The sequence below is a fragment of the Hordeum vulgare genome, chromosome 5H, assembly GCF_904849725.1.
Source record: "Hordeum vulgare subsp. vulgare chromosome 5H, MorexV3_pseudomolecules_assembly, whole genome shotgun sequence".
Lineage (NCBI taxonomy): Eukaryota > Viridiplantae > Streptophyta > Magnoliopsida > Poales > Poaceae > Hordeum > Hordeum vulgare.
In genome coordinates, this window is record NC_058522.1 from 498,123,256 (window position 1) to 498,140,026 (window position 16,771).

At 47.0% G+C, this 16,771-nt stretch overlaps 2 protein-coding genes across 2 annotated transcripts; one reads left to right on the forward strand and one right to left on the reverse strand.

Annotated features, from left to right (window-relative positions):
• Window positions 1-3,018: 3,018 nt before the first annotated feature.
• LOC123400046 (B-box zinc finger protein 18-like) lies at window positions 3,019-6,958 on the forward strand. The gene is made up of 5 exons (XM_045094442.1): window positions 3,019-3,370; window positions 5,877-5,973; window positions 6,056-6,171; window positions 6,256-6,495; window positions 6,603-6,958. Exons 1-5 carry the CDS (start codon window positions 3,278-3,280, stop codon window positions 6,690-6,692), a joined length of 636 nt encoding a protein of 211 aa, XP_044950377.1. The 5' UTR covers window positions 3,019-3,277; the 3' UTR covers window positions 6,693-6,958.
• A 7,341-nt stretch (window positions 6,959-14,299) lies between these two features.
• On the reverse strand, window positions 14,300-15,613 carry LOC123396994 (auxin-responsive protein IAA26-like). The gene is made up of 4 exons (XM_045091720.1): window positions 15,302-15,613; window positions 15,118-15,208; window positions 14,934-15,030; window positions 14,300-14,725 (listed from the first exon to the last, which is right to left on the reverse strand). The coding sequence occupies exons 1-3, from the start codon at window positions 15,540-15,542 to the stop codon at window positions 14,955-14,957; spliced, it is 408 nt and encodes a 135-aa protein (XP_044947655.1). The 5' UTR covers window positions 15,543-15,613; the 3' UTR covers window positions 14,300-14,725; window positions 14,934-14,954.
• Between the last annotated feature and the right edge of the window lie 1,158 nt (window positions 15,614-16,771).

The window sequence follows — 16,771 nt, forward strand, 5'->3', positions numbered from 1 at the left end:
GGCACATCGAAGCTTATCTGGGATAGGTTGTCCAAAGTCAATGAGGGAGTCTCAACACAACGTGACTCTCGTGTCGATGTTCTTCACAATCTCTTCAATCGCTTCAAGAGGCTTGACAATGAAAGCTGCCAAGACATGATACAAGAACGAAGAGACTACAAGATGCTTGACCCTGCTGACATACTTGAGAGACTCAATACTCATGAATTCCAAGAATAAGAAAAGAGAGACCTGTATGGACCAAGCTACTCACGACCTCGTGCGCTGAAGGCTAAGGCTAATTCCTCATCTGAAGAAGAAGAATCTGATTGCAGTCTTGGTGACCCTGAAGAACTGGAACAGGAACTTGCCATGCTCGTGAGGAAATTCCAGAAGTTCACAAAACGTGTACAGTTCGGAAAATCTTTAAGAAAAGGTATGAGGAAATCAGAATCTTCATCTAAGGACTACAAGAAAAAAACCTGTCACAAATGCAAGAAATCTGGTCACTACATTGTTGATTGTCATTGCTGGGCGAAAGAATCAAGGAAAAAAAAAATACAAGGATGAAAGTTCTGATGAATCAAAGAAAAAGAAGAAATCTATACTTTATTGTTCTTTTAGTAAAATAGCAACTAACTCTTTATTGTCTTGCAAAGCTATCTTTTCATTCTCAAAAACTAATTTTATTTCTTGTTCTTGGTAAAGCGAAATTTCTTTACATTTTCTCTTTCGCTAGCAGTATGGGGAAGGAGTGGACTCTAGGGATACGATACTACTAATTAATTAAGTAATCAAATTGTTTTAGTGTGGTAGAGTTGTGTCGCTGGTCGATAGAATTTGTGAGAATATGAATTCTAACTTTAGCTTCCCTTTGGATTTGACACTCTTATTTATTGAAAAGGCTACAACTTATCGCCTACACTTGTGGGTTATCAGGCAGCGACGACTCCCTCGATATTGACATAGTTCTCTACCCATTTGAGTGATTTATGGTCTATCGTCAGGGTTTGGGGATTTGGCAGTTGATGATTTGAGTTCTTATTTGACTCTTGCTTTCATTTCGTATTGTTTTGATTCATGTAGGAGAATCCTGATAGAACTTTTGACCCAAAATTCTTTTGCAAAGCCCTATGTATTGCCTCCTCCAACAAGATAAGCCTTTGAGACTTGTGGCTTTTGAACGGATTGACACCGGGAGGAGGTTATATGAGTATTATACCAATGTGAGTACTCAAACTTTGAAAATGATGTGCAAATGTATTGTTCAGAGTAGTGGCATGAGAGGATCTACGTACTGAACTTTGCCGAGTTTTACTGCTCTTCTTATGAATTATATTTGAAGTTAGTACTCCATGTGTAAGGTTGGTGCTCAAATTATTAGTTAGTGAAATATATCTTGATGTATATTATGTTTAAAGATTTTGTAAATAATAGCACTTGACGGACATATTTTACTTACCCGACCGATCATATGGATCTTTATGTGTGAGGTTCGACCGATCCGACGGAGAGGTTGACGCCCATTATCCCCCTTCTATCTTCCCCTCTCACTGTAGGGAACACGTGTAACAAACGTTATCAACTTTAAGCCAATTGATCATTTTTTTGCGTTCTTTAGATAAGCGGTAAGTATCAGCCAATGAAAAAACATTCTTTTAACCCTAACAACAATTGTGTCAATTTTATGCTATTTACACTTGGATACGATCATCTCATCTTTTGTTTTAGTAGTATTATGTGTCGATATAAAAATCTAAAAGCCAGCCAGTCTAACTTATTGTATTCAATAACCCTTACGTCCTGATTACGTCTTTATTCTATGATGTGATGATTTCTTCCTCGGTATTTTCTTCGTTTTTATTTACTCTACATATTACGCTTATCTAAAGTCAAGCCTTAAATACTTTCTACAAATTTGTAAGAAAATATAGTAACATATACAACACCAAATCAATATCATTGTATTCACGATTGCATATATTTTCACATCGTATGAAATTGTTATTGTAAATGTTCATATTGTTCTATACTCCATCCGTTCCAAAATTCCTGTTTTAGGTTTTTTCTAGAAATAGATGTATCAAAATATTAAACGTGACTATACACATTTATATCTAGACAAATCTAAGACCAGAATTTTATGATGGGACAGTATAAACTTGATCAAACTTTATAAAATTTGACTTCAGTCGAAACTAATATGCGGAGTAAATAAAAATGAAGGGAGTCTTTTATATCCTATGGTTGTGTGCATAACTCTATGTTATCCTACTTGAATAAAAAGCATACCCAAAATTAATAGAATATCAAGGCATGGGCAACAGTGTATACCATGCAGCCCTTCAAAAGTTTATTAGCATTTCTAAGCATGATAACTGTTAACTGTGTCACCACTGCAAAATATGGTGAGCGCGTTACCATTGCAGCCCGCACTTTCCACATCTGTAATATAAGCATATAAAGTGTAGTACTACAAAATACGAGTAGATATACTTTCGAGGTAGTAAATCCGAAATCTGGCATGAGGCGGCATACCAAATATGTCACCCTTTTTTAAAAAGACAGCGATGCGCGCACCGGACATTTGGCGGGAGAACCACCCCAGCGACGGATTCACAGCCACACACGCACGCCTCCACGGCCCTTTTCTAGTTCGTGGCGCACGCCTCACCTGGGCCCACCTCGCCTTAAAATCAAATCCCAAACCCACCCACCCAGCACCAGGCCCACCCGAGAACGAGAAGCCTTCTACGTGTCAGATCCGGCCAGCCCAGGATACCCCTGTCCCACCGTCAGCCGGACGGGTCGACAGCTTATCCGGTACCCCAATCACTCCCACTTTAAACTTTGACAGCCGGATGAGCAGGGTCCATGCGCCCGGAGGTCGGCACGCCACAAAGACAAAGGGCCGTACGGCCCGCAGCCGCGTGGGCTGGGTCCACGGGCGCGGGCCGCCGGGCCCCACGGCCGATCCCGCGGCCGCTTCCGCACCACCAGTCTCGCGGGGAGTCCTCCGCCTCCAGTCCAGCTCGCGAGTCGCTGCCACATCACATCTCGCCTCCGCCTCCCTCCCTCCCTCCCTCCCCACAAACACCCCCGGGCTCCTGCCGCTGCCGCTGCCGCGTCTACCCGCCCAGTCGCCCTCGCCGCCGCCGACCTGTCGCCGCTGCCGCAGCACGGCGCAGCGCGGAGAGACCAGGAGAGATCCGAGGGCGGAGAGAGAGGGCGTAGCGCGCGGGGGGCGAGGAGGGGGGCGGGATGGAGGGGGGACGATGACTGCGCGCGCGGCGGCGGGATGAGGACGATCTGCGATGTGTGCGAGAGCGCGGTGGCGGTGCTCTTCTGCGCGGCCGACGAGGCCGCCCTCTGCCGTCCCTGCGACGAGAAGGTGCGCGCTCCCTCTGACCCTCTCCCGCGCTCTCAGCCCTACTCCCGCTACCATCATCCGTCCAGCCACGGGGATCGGTCCACGCCTTGGCGTCGCTACTTCGGTGTGCTGCGTTGACCCGCCGCGAGTCACTGGCCGTCGCTCCGATGGCTTGGTAGATCTGAAGCTGCCATCGAGGGAATCGCCCGACCATGTTCCTGTTCGCATGGTGGATCTGAGAAAGAGAGCTGTCCTGACAGCTCTGACGTTTAAAAAAAAATACAACTTTACAAAGACTACTCGCTTTATCTGAAAATTTTCGTTAGTATGGCGTTGGCTTCATAGTACTAGATATATTCCTACATGCGTCCAGCGTAGACCAAGAGAAATTACGGTAGAGTGCGCGTGCTTAAGCTCGAAAGATTTGCAATACGATAGTTCGCATGTTAGCTCAAGTAGCCAGGAGGGATGATGTCAGCCCAGGGTGGAATGCTCGTGTTCCGTTTTCTCCATTTCTCGTTGAGTGAAACTCCAAATAAAAACGACTTGTTTTGTGTGTGATTGGTGCAGTTGGAAACTGGTGTTTGAGAAGATTCAGCAGCAAGTACATTTACGTACTTCGAGTCTTGTGATTACCATGGGCTTGCACCCAAATCGGAAATCCCACTTCCTAGTTGACTTGTTGGTGATTCTGTACAGATTATGGTTTAGCTGACTTTGCGAGACTAGAAATTTCTCATACTGTGGGGCAAAATAAGGGTGGTTGGTCTACACAACTTTGTTGCTCATGTGTCAAATGTTGTTCTTATCCTCAAAACCTTATGCTTATTGATCACTTGAAGTTCAGTTCCGAAATGGCCAACCTCTAAAAATGAGACTTGTCATTTTCTCATTCTTTTAGTGGCTCAAACTAATTGTGCAAGATGCAAATGATATTCCCTATGCAGTATACCTTATGACATTGGTTTATTTGTTTTCTGAGAAGCTACTGAATCGATACGATGCTATTTAAAATCATCAGCATATACAAAGTATATATTATTTCTTTCTTTCTTAGGTGAACATTCCAACTTGGCATGAAATGTTTTTTTAACCAGTTTAAATGTACTGAGATAGATGCTGCTGCCTGATAAAGCTATAGCTGCGTTCTGGACCACTTTGTTGGCACTACATGATGTTGATGGTGCTATATGTGGGTTATTGTGTATGTGTGTGGGCTGAGGTCCAGGTGGCCTCATACGAATAATCATTGTAGATTTGGATCACTTTTGCTTGACACATTATGAAAGACAATTCATAAACAAGAGCTCTTTGAACATTTCCCCCCTGTTGATCTTATTTGTACAGTATCTTGATTTACCCAGTAATTACTTCATCTGTCCATCCTGTGCTATTGCTGGGCTTTGTTGCGAGTTGTTAAATGCTCTTTCAAAAATGTTCAAGTGGTAATCTTTTACGGTGCCTATGATCATCTTTTAAACAATGTATATATTTTTTCTTTTGATGTTCTGTAATACATGTTCGATGAACAATGCTTGTCAGCGTTTGATCTTCTACATAGCTCGGGCAAGCTGCTTGCGCAACATAAGAACCCAGATATTCTCATTCGAGTTTTGCTTCGTACCCCCCCCCCCCCCCCCCCTCTTACAAATTTGCACAAATCTTAAAGTTACTTTAAAAGGCTATTGCAATAGTAGCCTGCAGATCAAACGTATTGAATAGATTGATTTGGATACAAAAGACCATATTATCCTTTTTGATTGAAGTGGTACCTTCCAATCTCCACCTTTAACCTGCATCGAAATCCGTAAACTTTTGTAGGGGGCTGTACCGAAGCAAAGTTCTTCTCATGAACTTAAAAAAGGGCGTCTCACAGTATGTTAGGACTATGTTTCTGTTTCTAGTTGATGATAAATTGTATAGTTATATACAAAACCATTGTCTTGTCAACTCTGCAACCTACTGGAAGTTCCCAAACTGCTAGGGTGTTGCTAGCATCTTGTACGCTGGAGCAGACATTTTCAGAGTGATTTGCTCCGTTACCCAAAGAGTGTCTACTTGGCCTTTCGCAGAGCTACAAACCCCCTCCCCTCCAAATATGTGTTCTGACATTGGTAGTGTGGTAAAATTTAGGCAGGAAGCATTTGTGTTGCAAATGTATGGAAGTTTTTAAAGGTGAAAACACCATCTTTGTCAGCAAAAAATTATGAACAAAGGATAGTCCCAGTTTCATACAGGAAAATGGGGAGGATATATCCTGTTATGTTTTCATATAAAGAATTATATGTTGGTTTTCAATTCTTCACTCGCATCAGCTTTCATAAGTTTGTTTAGTGGTAATCTTATTTGGTCAAGCTGGAGCAGAATGTTGTGTTCTTGATTTGTAAATTCAAATGATAAGTTGTGGCTCTATGTTGTGCACATATGTATATTCCACTTTTCATTGCTTCAGATCATTACAACTCATTGTCAAGACAAAAATCTTTATGTTGTTGTTTCTGACATTTCCTTGGATGTTGTACTGCAGGTACATATGTGTAACAAGCTTGCTAGTCGGCATGTAAGGGTTGGGCTTGCGGACCCTAATAAATTAGTACGCTGTGATATATGTGAAAGTTCTCCTGGTATGCATTTCGATCACAAACAATTCCTATAGCACTTATCTATCAAAGATTGATTTCATCTGCTTTCGCCCTGTCAATGCAGCTTTCTTCTACTGTGACATAGATGGTACATCACTTTGCCTGAGTTGTGATATGGCTGTTCATGTTGGTGGGAAACGAACCCATGGAAGATATTTGCTCCTAAGACAACGAGTTGAAGTATGATTTTAATTGTTAATCACTAAAAGTTGAAATCTCATGCATTATCTTATATTATTACTTGAAATTTGAAATTTCGATTAGTTTCCAGGAGATAAACCAGGGCATATGGACGATGTAGCCATGCAGCAGGTGGAGCCTGAAAACCCAAGGGACCAAAATAATGCTCATTCAGTAGCAAAGGAGCAAATGGTGAACCACCATCACAATGCCTATGATCCGGCCTCAGATGGCAATTGCAACGGCCAGGGTGCCATTGATTCAAAAATGTTTGATCTTAATATGAGGCCAGCTCGTAATAATGGGCAAGGTTCAAGTTCCCAGGTCTGTCCTATTTTTGCTATAACAGAAGTAACTATCTCATATGTTCTTACTTTGGTACTTACAGTTTCCTCTCTTGTCTCCCATTACTCTTCCTGGTGACAATTCAGACTCATGGAGTGGATCATAGCCAAAACAACCACCATGACTCTTCAGGAGTGGTGCCAACATGCAATTATGATGGAGCTGGCGACAAGTAAACATTGGAATCTCGGAAATGTAAATTGCTTCGGTTGCTGTTATAAACGTTTCTTCCGCACCGGGAGCTTGAATTAGCTTTAGCCTTAGTGGCCGGGCTAAATGTATCGTTGCACGGACCTTAGAGTGTGTGTTGTTTTCGAATAGAGATGGAAGCTAACGACTGTATCTGGATTCAGCATGGCATGCGCTAGACGCTGTGTTGCGGATTTCTGTTGTATGCTATCAGGAACTGTACAAAGAAATAATAGATCTCTCATTTTGTGTACCGGAACTGCTATACATGTCAGCTGCTGTGAATGCCAGAACTAAGATGTTGCAAGTAGTGCTCTCTCTCTCTCTAAAAAAAAAGGAATATGATCTTGACATAACGAAGCTAGAAAGCGTAAGGCCTTGTTTGGTGCGCAGGGTTTGAGGAGGTTTGTAAAGCCTCGTTTGGTTAAGGGGGATTGGGGAGGTTTTGAAAGGAAAATGTCCGGGGGGCCAGAAACCCCACAGATCCTTGGGCGTCCATTTGATAGGAGGGGTTTGCTTAGCCCAATCTCCTTCGTTTCCCTTCAATCCCTTCCTATCCATGTGTTCAAAATCCTTCTCGGGGGACTAGTGGAAGCAAAACTTCGGGGATTTCAGAGGATTGGGTGGAACAAAGGGATTCACCCAATCCCCTGAAATCCCTCCCTCTCAAAACCTCCTCAATCCCCCTTAACCAAACGAGGTCTAAGGGATTATCCCCGAGGAAATCAGAATCCCCGCGATTCCCCGCATGTCCATTTGATGGACAGGGTTTGTGGTGAGCAAACCCCTTCAATCCTCTCTGATCCCCTCGATTTTTTCCTACCCACGCGGCTCAGAAACTTTGTCTCATGGCTCAGGGATTTGACAATTGAGGGGGGATTTGAGAGGATTGGATGAAAGGAAGGGATTCACCCAATCCTCTGAAAACCCCCCGTCCACAATCCTCTCCAACCCCTTTCTGCCAAACAAGGCCTAAGGATGGTGTTGTGCAAGCCCTTGTTTTGTTTGCTGCCAAAGTATACAAGGGAAAGTTTGGCAATGCCTATTGCTTTGAGTTTTGTTTGCTGCCAAAATGCAAGGCAAAGTTTTGCTACTGTATTAAAAATTGCTAATGCCCACGGAACTTTCCCAAGGTTTGGTTCGACACCAATTTTTTTGCTCTCTTCTGGTCGGTAAACCAAACCCTGGCCTGTTCATATATTGGTTTGCCATTTGTTGGAGAACAAACGTGTCTGGCTTCTTTCCAGTTTCTGCAATGCCATTTCGGTATCACCAGATCAATCATCTAGCTGCAAACTAGCCAAATTTGCAAACCAAAAGGTATGCAACCTCCTCCTGATTCTCTGAAGAAGTTTCCAGATCCTCAAGCTGATCTCAACTAATCCAATGCATCTCTCGGGCATGATCCTCTTCACCTGGCACTGGCAGGCGTACCACTGGGTGCTACATGGCCACTTGCTCGGCTGTGACATTTGCATCTGTACCAAGATATGTAAGCATCTTCGACCGAGATTTATTCCAATCCCCGGAAGTGCTGGCAACTCTGCCTCGCTACCATGCAAACCTCCGAACGAGATATTTGTCACACATCGTTCCGACAGGTGAACTGGTTTACGCAGTTGATTCAGCTAGCCAGCCACAATCGGAAATATGCCATGAGGTCACACGCCGTTCTTTCCTCGCAAAAGGAGTTCCATGCGATTGGGTTTTTTTGAACACGGTAAAAAGGGCAGATGCCCACACACGAGCACATACACTCACACATATGAATACAGTCACACACACCTTACCTTTATTTTTGACAATGAAAATATATTAGTATCGCAGAGATACCAATTACATCCAGCCTCTGCAACAACGTAATACCCTAATGACACTCCGAATGCACACAACAACAAAAAAGAAGAAGCTAAAAACGAAAAGTCCTGCTATAGTGATCTAGTACATGAAGAGTAGTACTCCGGGCCATCACGGGCTCGGGCCTGCCTTCTATGAGACCGCATGGCTGACGGTCGGGGTGACCTCCAACGCCTTTTCGACGACGTCCACTGTGGGCGCGCGCGTCTTGGCGGGCTCAACAGGGCGCTCGTGGCCCTTCTTCTCAAGACGGCGGGGGTCCCCGAGCCGGGGGATTTCCGTCCCGTGTCGCCGCATAACGGGGATGTTAAGGTCCTCTGTCGGGCCCTCACTTCTCGGTTTCAGCAGGAAATTGTTGGCCTTATCGATGAAGACCAGTCTCGTTTCCTGTCTGGTAGGAGCATCTTTGAGAACTTCGTCTATGCGGCGGAGCTCGTGCAGTGTTGTCATAAGCGTGCTGTGCTCATCCTGGTGTTCAAGCTCGACTTCGCCTAGGCCTTCGACTCCATCGCCTGCCCAGCCTGTGTCGGATCATGGAGACGTGGGGGTTCCCCTCCGCTTAGTGCGATTGGATGGACCTCATCCTCCACTCTTTATGGGTAGCAGTGCTGCTCAACGACGTTCCAGGGAGGTGGTTCACCCTGAGGAAGGGTCTGCGTCAGGGGGACGTTGCCTTGCCCTACATTTTCTCCTGGTCGCGGACGTGCTTCAATGCATGATTCGGCGGGATGACGTCCTTCGGCACCCCCTGGTGGATGTAGCGCCACCGATGGTGTTGCAGTACGCAGACGACACGCTTATCATCTTGCGTGCCTATCCGGCGGCGACGGCTCGGTTGCGGGTCATTCTCGACCTTTTTGCTGCGGCTACGGGGCTCATGATTAACTTCTCCAAGAGCACCCTCGTACCCATGCACGTCCACCGCGTGGTGTTGGCCGCGGTCGTGGGGGTCCCTCTAGTGTAGCGTCGGCTCCTTCCCGCAGTCCTATCTGGGGATGCCGCTCTTCTGCGGAAAACTCAAGCTCGACGACTTCACTCCCTTGATCGCTAAGGTGGACTGCTACCTCGCAGGGTGGCGGGCGCGCCTGCTATCCCTCACGGGGCGGCTGGTGCTCATCAACGCGGTTCTCGACTCCGTCCCCACCTATGCCATGGCTGCCATGCGGCTCCCCCCGCGGTGATTGTGGCGCTCCACAAGCTCCACAAGCTCAGGGAGTGTTCGTGTGGAACGTCACCCATCGGGCCTCCGGGGCATAGTGCGTGGTCACCTAGGAGCGTGTTTGCCGGTCCAAGGCGGAGGGCGGGCTGGGCGTCCGGGCTCTTAAAGTCCAGAACGACCGCTTCCTCCTTAAGCTTATGCACCGTTTGCACTCTGGAGTCCCGTCGAGGTGGGCTTCACGGGTTTGGGAGTAGTCGGGCGGACGCCCTCTCCTCACCCACGACCGGTCTCTCTGGAGGGGGGCACTGGCGTGCCCTCAAAGGGCTGCTGCCTACCTACGCTCGCTTTCTCGTCTGTTGCTGGGGGGTGGGAGGTGGACCTCATTCTGGAACGACGTGTGGCTTCCCTGCGGGCCACTCCAGGTGGTTTTCCCCCATCTTGTTCTCTCATGCGACCTACCCGAAGATCATGGGTTGGGAGGCCCGTCAGCGTGGGGTGCGTGTCCTGCTCGTGCCCAGGCTCACTACGCTGGTTGTCCGTGAGTGCCCTGAGGTCGAGCTGCTCGTCGAGAGTTGCCCCGGGAGTGAGTCCCCGGACTCTCGGCTTATCACCCTATGTAAGGGTCCCAAAGGGAGGTTCTTTGCTAGTGTGGCGTATGCCCTGCAACACCTCGGCGGTGTTGGGGCAGAGACGACCACCTTCCAGTGGTCGAACCGTGCCCCCTCGCGTGTCATGTTCTTTGGTTGGGTGGGTGCATATCTTCATAGTTCTTTTTGCTTCTGGCATATCTTCAAGGTTGAGAAATAGAATACCCCTCTTCTTTTGGATAGGTTCAGGTGGTAGTTTAGGGAGTGCCCAATCATCAGCATTTTGCAGCATATTATTTAATAGCTTTTTGGCTTGTACAACGGTTCTTTCCTTGAAAACAAAACCAACACAACTATCTAGGAAGTCCCTAGAAGGGTCTGTTAGTCCATTATAAAAGATAAGCAAAATTTTGTTTTTCTTAAGAGGACAATCAGGCAAAGCTCTTAGTAACTCGAGAAGCCTCCTCCAATCTTGAGGAAGATTCTCTTCTTTAATTTGAGCAAAGTTAAATATTTTCTGTAAGGTGGCTTGTTTCTTATGAGCAGGAAAATATTTTTTAAAAAAGTGGTGAAACATATCTTGGGGACTACGCATGCAGCAAGGAGCAAGAGATAGGAACCATTCCTTGGCCTCGCCTTTCAACGAGAAAGGAAATAGCTTATGGATATAAATAGTATCGTGTCTTTTCAACATTGGTAAACAAGGCAACAATATCATTTAGTTTCATAAGGTGTTCTACCACGGTTTCATTACCATAGCCATGGAAAGGATCAGATTCCACTATAGGAATCAATTCAGGGTCTATAGCAAATTCGTAATCTTTATCAGTAACAAGATAGGAGAAGTAGCAAATTTAGGATCATATTTCATTTTCTCCATCATAGATTTCTCTTTTAGTCCGTCTAGAAGTTTCTTCAAATCATCTCTGTCATTACAAGCAAGAAAGTCCCTAACTACTTCACCATCCATAACATAACCTTCAGATACGTAAGACAATTCATATTTATTAGGTGGACGGGGTGTAGCAAGTAATTCAAAGTCGTCATCAGTTTCAACATTTTCAAGTTCGCTAGCTCTAGCAATATGAGCATCAAGTAATTCTCCTAGTGGCACAATTTTAGTTTCATCATGTGTAGCAATAGTATCATCATTAATTTCAGAAGTACAATCATCAAATTCATCTCGCATATCAGGTCTAGCAACAGGTGGCGGTGTAACAAGTCGATTCAAAACAGTGGGTGAATCAAAAGCAGAGCTAGATGACAATTCCTTACCTCTCGTGCGAGAGGGGACGATCTCGGTTTGATTATCTTTCAGATTCTTCATAATAGCAATTGAATATCCTCAAGTCATCACAATAAATAGAGCTATGCTCCCCGACAAAGGCGCTAGAAAAAGGTCTTGATAACCCACAAGTACAGGGAATCGTGATAGTCTTCACGGGTAGTATTTCACCTTAATTTATTGATTTGACACAAGGGGAGCCAAAGAATATTTATTGGGCGTAACAGTCGAGTTGTCAATTTAACCACACTTGGGATATCCTTCTGCAACAAATATTTAGTACGTAGCACAACAAATGATAGTAGTAACAGTAACGGTGATAGCAACAATTTTGGTAACAGTAGTAGTAGCAGCAATTTAGTAGCACATGTGACAGTAGCAGCAACAATAGTAACTTAGAAAGATTCAAAATATGTAATGCGTAGGCACGTGGATCAGCAATGAATATTGATTTAGATGACATTGATCATATAACAGTTACACACTAGGGCGACAAAGAACTAGCTCAAATTCAGTAATATAATGTAGGCATGTATTCCGTATATAATCATACGTGCTTTCAATAAGAACTTGCATGACATCTTTTGTCCTACCCTCTCGTGGCAGCGGGGTCCTATTGAAAACAAAGGAATATTAATGCCTCCTTTTAATAGAGAACCGAAACAAAACATTAACACATAGTGAATACATGAACTCCTCGAACTACGACAATCACCAGAAAGAATCCAAATTATTGTCACCTTGGGGTATACGGATCAAGACACGTAATATGTAGCTATAACTTGTAAGATAGGATCCAACTCAATATTATATTCATGAAAGCATAATAGATTCGCACCTGAAATCATGACACTCAGGCCCTAGTGGCAAGCTTTAAGCACATCAAAGTCATAGTAGCATCAAGCTCAAAACATAGTGGATACTAGGGATCAAGCCCTATCAAACTTAACTCGATTACATGATCAATTTTATCAAATTCCACCGTTGTCCAGCAAGCCTACAAAGTAGTTACTCCCGGTGGTGAGCATCATTGTGGTGTTGACGGAGAAGGGTTGGTGATGAAGATGAAGACGAATCCCCCTCTCCGGAGCCCCAGATAGACTCTTGATCAGCCCTCGAGAGGAAGAACAGGAGGTGGCGGCGGCTCCGTCTCATAAAACGCAATGAAAACTTCTCTCTGTTTTTTTTCTTCGTGAATATGAATTTATAGGACTGGAATTAGGGTCGGAGGAGCCTCGAGGGCCCCACAAGCTATTTGTCCGTGACCTCGGGGGGGGGGGGGGGGGTTGATGGCTTGTGGCCCCTTGGTACTTCCTCTCCGACAGGTCTTCGCTCCATAAATCCTTATAATTTCCAAAAATAGTTCACAAAAAGTTTGCCCGATTCCGAGAACTTTTATTTCTGAACAAAAATAACACGAAGGTAGTTATGCTGAAAAGAGCGTTAGTCCGGGTTAGTTTCATTCAAATCATGCAAATTATAGGAAAAATAAGAGCAAAAGTGTTTGGAAAAGTAGATACGTTGCAGACGTATTAGTTACCAGCCGCACCATGCAGATATGAGGGGCTTAGCCATGCTGAATCCTCCGAACCAAGCGATGTGTCGCCCTTGCGGTAGCCAAAGTCGCTGAGGAAGACCAGGGCCGCCAGCCCGGCATCAATATCCGTCGCATGCACCTCGACGTCCACGACCGACGATCTACAACAGCCAGAGATCCCGTCGCATGGGTATGAAAGGCCCGCGCCGCCACCCGCCGCATGAGGTGATGAAGGCCCGCCGCCGACGTCAGTCGCGCAGGCTTAGCCCGATGGGCGGCAACGGGGGATGGAGGTGGAGGGGATGAGGGTGGTGGCGGCTGAGATCTCGATCGCCCGAGCCGCCCCCTGGAGTGACGTTAGTGATGTCCTTTTTTCATCAGCTTTTCAACAACACGGACACAACTTACCTCTTTGAGTCATGCGATTAGGTTTCCTCCTCCGTCGGCGGCGCCGTTGGTCTGCCTCACCTTCGACGACCTTTGGGCCTTGGAGGTGCGGAGGTTCTCAGTCCCCTGTCGGCGGGAGGGATCCCGATCCCATTCTTGTTAGTTTCAGTGTCTTGGTTGGGGCTGTGTGGCGGCGAAGATGTCCCTTAGTAGGAATGACGTCTCCCACAATTTGATCCCCGTTGTGATGTTGCGTTTAGCATCGTGGAAGGACGCAAAAAAGGCGTGTCTCCATCGAATCTCGTGGGATTCGATCGGTGTTGGTCTTCGGTGGATTTGTTTGGATTCTATCTTCGTTCAATTTTGTTCATGTGTTTACAGATCTGATCCTTCTAATCTACGATTTGCTCTAGTATGTTGGTGTGCTGGTATGTGAGGCTTAGCACGATGATCTTTTAAGTGTGTACTATATAAAGTTACGACCGACTTCGATAAAGAAGGAATAATGTCGGCGTCGTGCCTTCAACTCGCTCCAATTGTATGCGATGGTCCACATACCTAATTAGTAATTATATTATTTTACCTCTTGTATTCTCTATACCGACGTAATTGATTATGAATTGACCGGAAGTTTCTTCCATGAAAACAATCCAGCCAGCTACCTAGTACTATCGGACATGATTCTTCATGCCATGCACAACAATGAACCCAACAAACAAAGTTGCCCGCTCAATTCAAGATTCCTCAAGTTGGAGGTCTGAAGAAAAATAGATGTTCCAAAATCGAGGCGAATTAAGCACATTTTTCAGCAAAATTTGGGAGGTACACAAACTCATGATTCATGTACATGTGACAAAACAACCGACGGAATTAACTAGTAGATAGAACCCAAGGAACGACGAGGCTTTGAACTACTAGCATTACTAGAATATTGGGATCTCGATAAGTCAACCCGTTCGTCAGCCTCGTGTGAGAAGCAGCAAGAGGAGGATCATATCGCTGGACCATATATTTTTCTCCTAGTCAACCAACATTTTATTCCCAACTAATGTCACGCCGGTCGATCTTCGCGTTGAGGTACGGGATCGTATCTGCATGGCCTCGTCAGAATCTCGTCATCGTCTTCCTTCCTTGCTTGGTTCCTCATCGCTGTCACGCCCACTGGAGCGACATGCAAGGTTCAGACCATATCTACACGTACCGAAGATCTGAAACCGGATGAACATTTCATTAGTATAAGCTATATCAGTTCAGTATCTGATCAAATTTCAACCACATTCCTTTCAATTTTTTTATAAAAAAGGATCAAACATATTTCTGCAATTCTGTTTTTTTTTAAAAATAAATTCTTTGATTCTGTTGTTAATGAAGACCCTGTAATCCTGTTATCCAGTGAGCCTTTTGGCGGATCCTCACCTGCAGCAGATAATTTGTATGTCACGCGTTGGCGCTCAGCCCTCTCGCCTCGCACGCTCGCATCACTCTCATCCGCCTGCACGAGCACACGAACATCCTGCATATTCACACAAGAGTCTGAGATCAGAACATCCGCATAGTGCAAGGACGCGATCGAGCAGTTGTTGCGGTGGTGCTTGCTTACTCCCAGGGCACGTCGCCGACGAGCATCCAGTCGCCGTCGCCGTCCTCGTACACCACGGCGTGCTCCCACTGGCCGTACCCGTCCATCAGACCTGCATATATATACACACGCATGCACGCGCGTCAGTGCACAAATCTTACTACCATGGCTGTCCATTTGATATGCTGAAGCTTTGGCTGCTTACCGATGGAGCAGCAGTAGAACATGGCGTTGAGCTCCTGGAGGAGCTCGAGGTAGTCGCCGTACGCCGCCACGTCCACCTTGCGCAGGTACGGCGTCCCGTCCATGCTCACCTTCACGAACGCCGCCGCCGCCGCCTCGACGCTCTTCCTCGCCCGCCTCGCCCTCCGCGCCCTCTCCCCCGGCGGCGCCAGCGTCAGCTCCGTCAGCTCCACTCCGCCATCGTCGCCACCATAGCTCCCCATCACTGCCAACCTATGCACTGTACGATCGGTCGGTCGGCTTGCTTCAGCAGCTGGAATTGTGTGAGGCGTGGGTCGTGAATGGCAAAGCTCTGGCTGGCCGGTGCTGCCGTATATATACACCGGCCGTTGGTACGATCCGTGTGCTACTACCCGATCCTCTGTGGCGGGGAGGGGGAGCCGGCCAGCGAGGCGGCGTGGTGTGGGTGTGCGGTTGCGCGCAGAGGCAGAGAGGATCCGGGGCGGCGGGGCGGGGACAGGGGCTGCGGGCGGCGGTCGGGGTGGGTGCGGCCCGGCAACGAACCCTGGCACCGCTGTCGCCGTGGGACCCGACCGCCGGCCCGCCACGTCGGCTCCCCGGTCTCCTGCGTGGCCGCCTCCGTGTCCGTGGTCACTGCTAAACAAATCGGCTCAGCCGTGACCGCCATCGATACATACTTCGAAGCAGCAGCTATTAATTGCGGGGTATCTTGACGAAATGTGACGAGACTAAGTATGCCAAGTCGAACATTTGGAGCTTCCACATGCACTAAACTGACTAAGACGCCGCCACAACTTGCGCACACCGACCATTATAGTACCCAGATCAGATTGCTCACAGGCATCAGGCATCTTGAATTGGCACTATTCAACACGTTAACCGTACGTACTGGCATCACTTGATCATAAAATTTTCAGTACAGAAGAGAAGTAGTACAATCTAATAGTTAAGTTCACACAAGGGCTGCTCATCGAAAGGGGAAGCCGCCCATGGGGAATCAAGTCGAACCAACCAACACGGTAACGGTAGCCGGCGACGCAGCCAGCCAGCCAGCCAGAGCCGGTCAAGCCGCCACCGGCACGCACAGGAGATCCGGCCGGTGACGGGGCCGGGAAGGGGACATGCACCCCGCAGGTGGGCACGTGCGTGCATGCATGTACTACCACTACCATGTCGATGATGAATCTCCCTTCGCCGTATAAAGATGCAAAGCCCCTGTATCGCCCCCCTGCTAGTGACGAGTAGCTTAAATTATCTATGCTCTGTAGTCTGCACATGTGCACTGCACGCAACAGTAAAAACATTCGTCCGGCCGTGCATGTGCCGGCGCGCCTATGTTTCACGAACCCGCAGCGGCTGCCACAGATCGCCCGGTGCCGGGCCCTGGCCGGACACCGCCATCGCCGTGTCCGGTAAAAGGCACGCGCCCCGCCCGTCGCGGAGCACGAGCTTCGTGCTACGCGCGCCATGC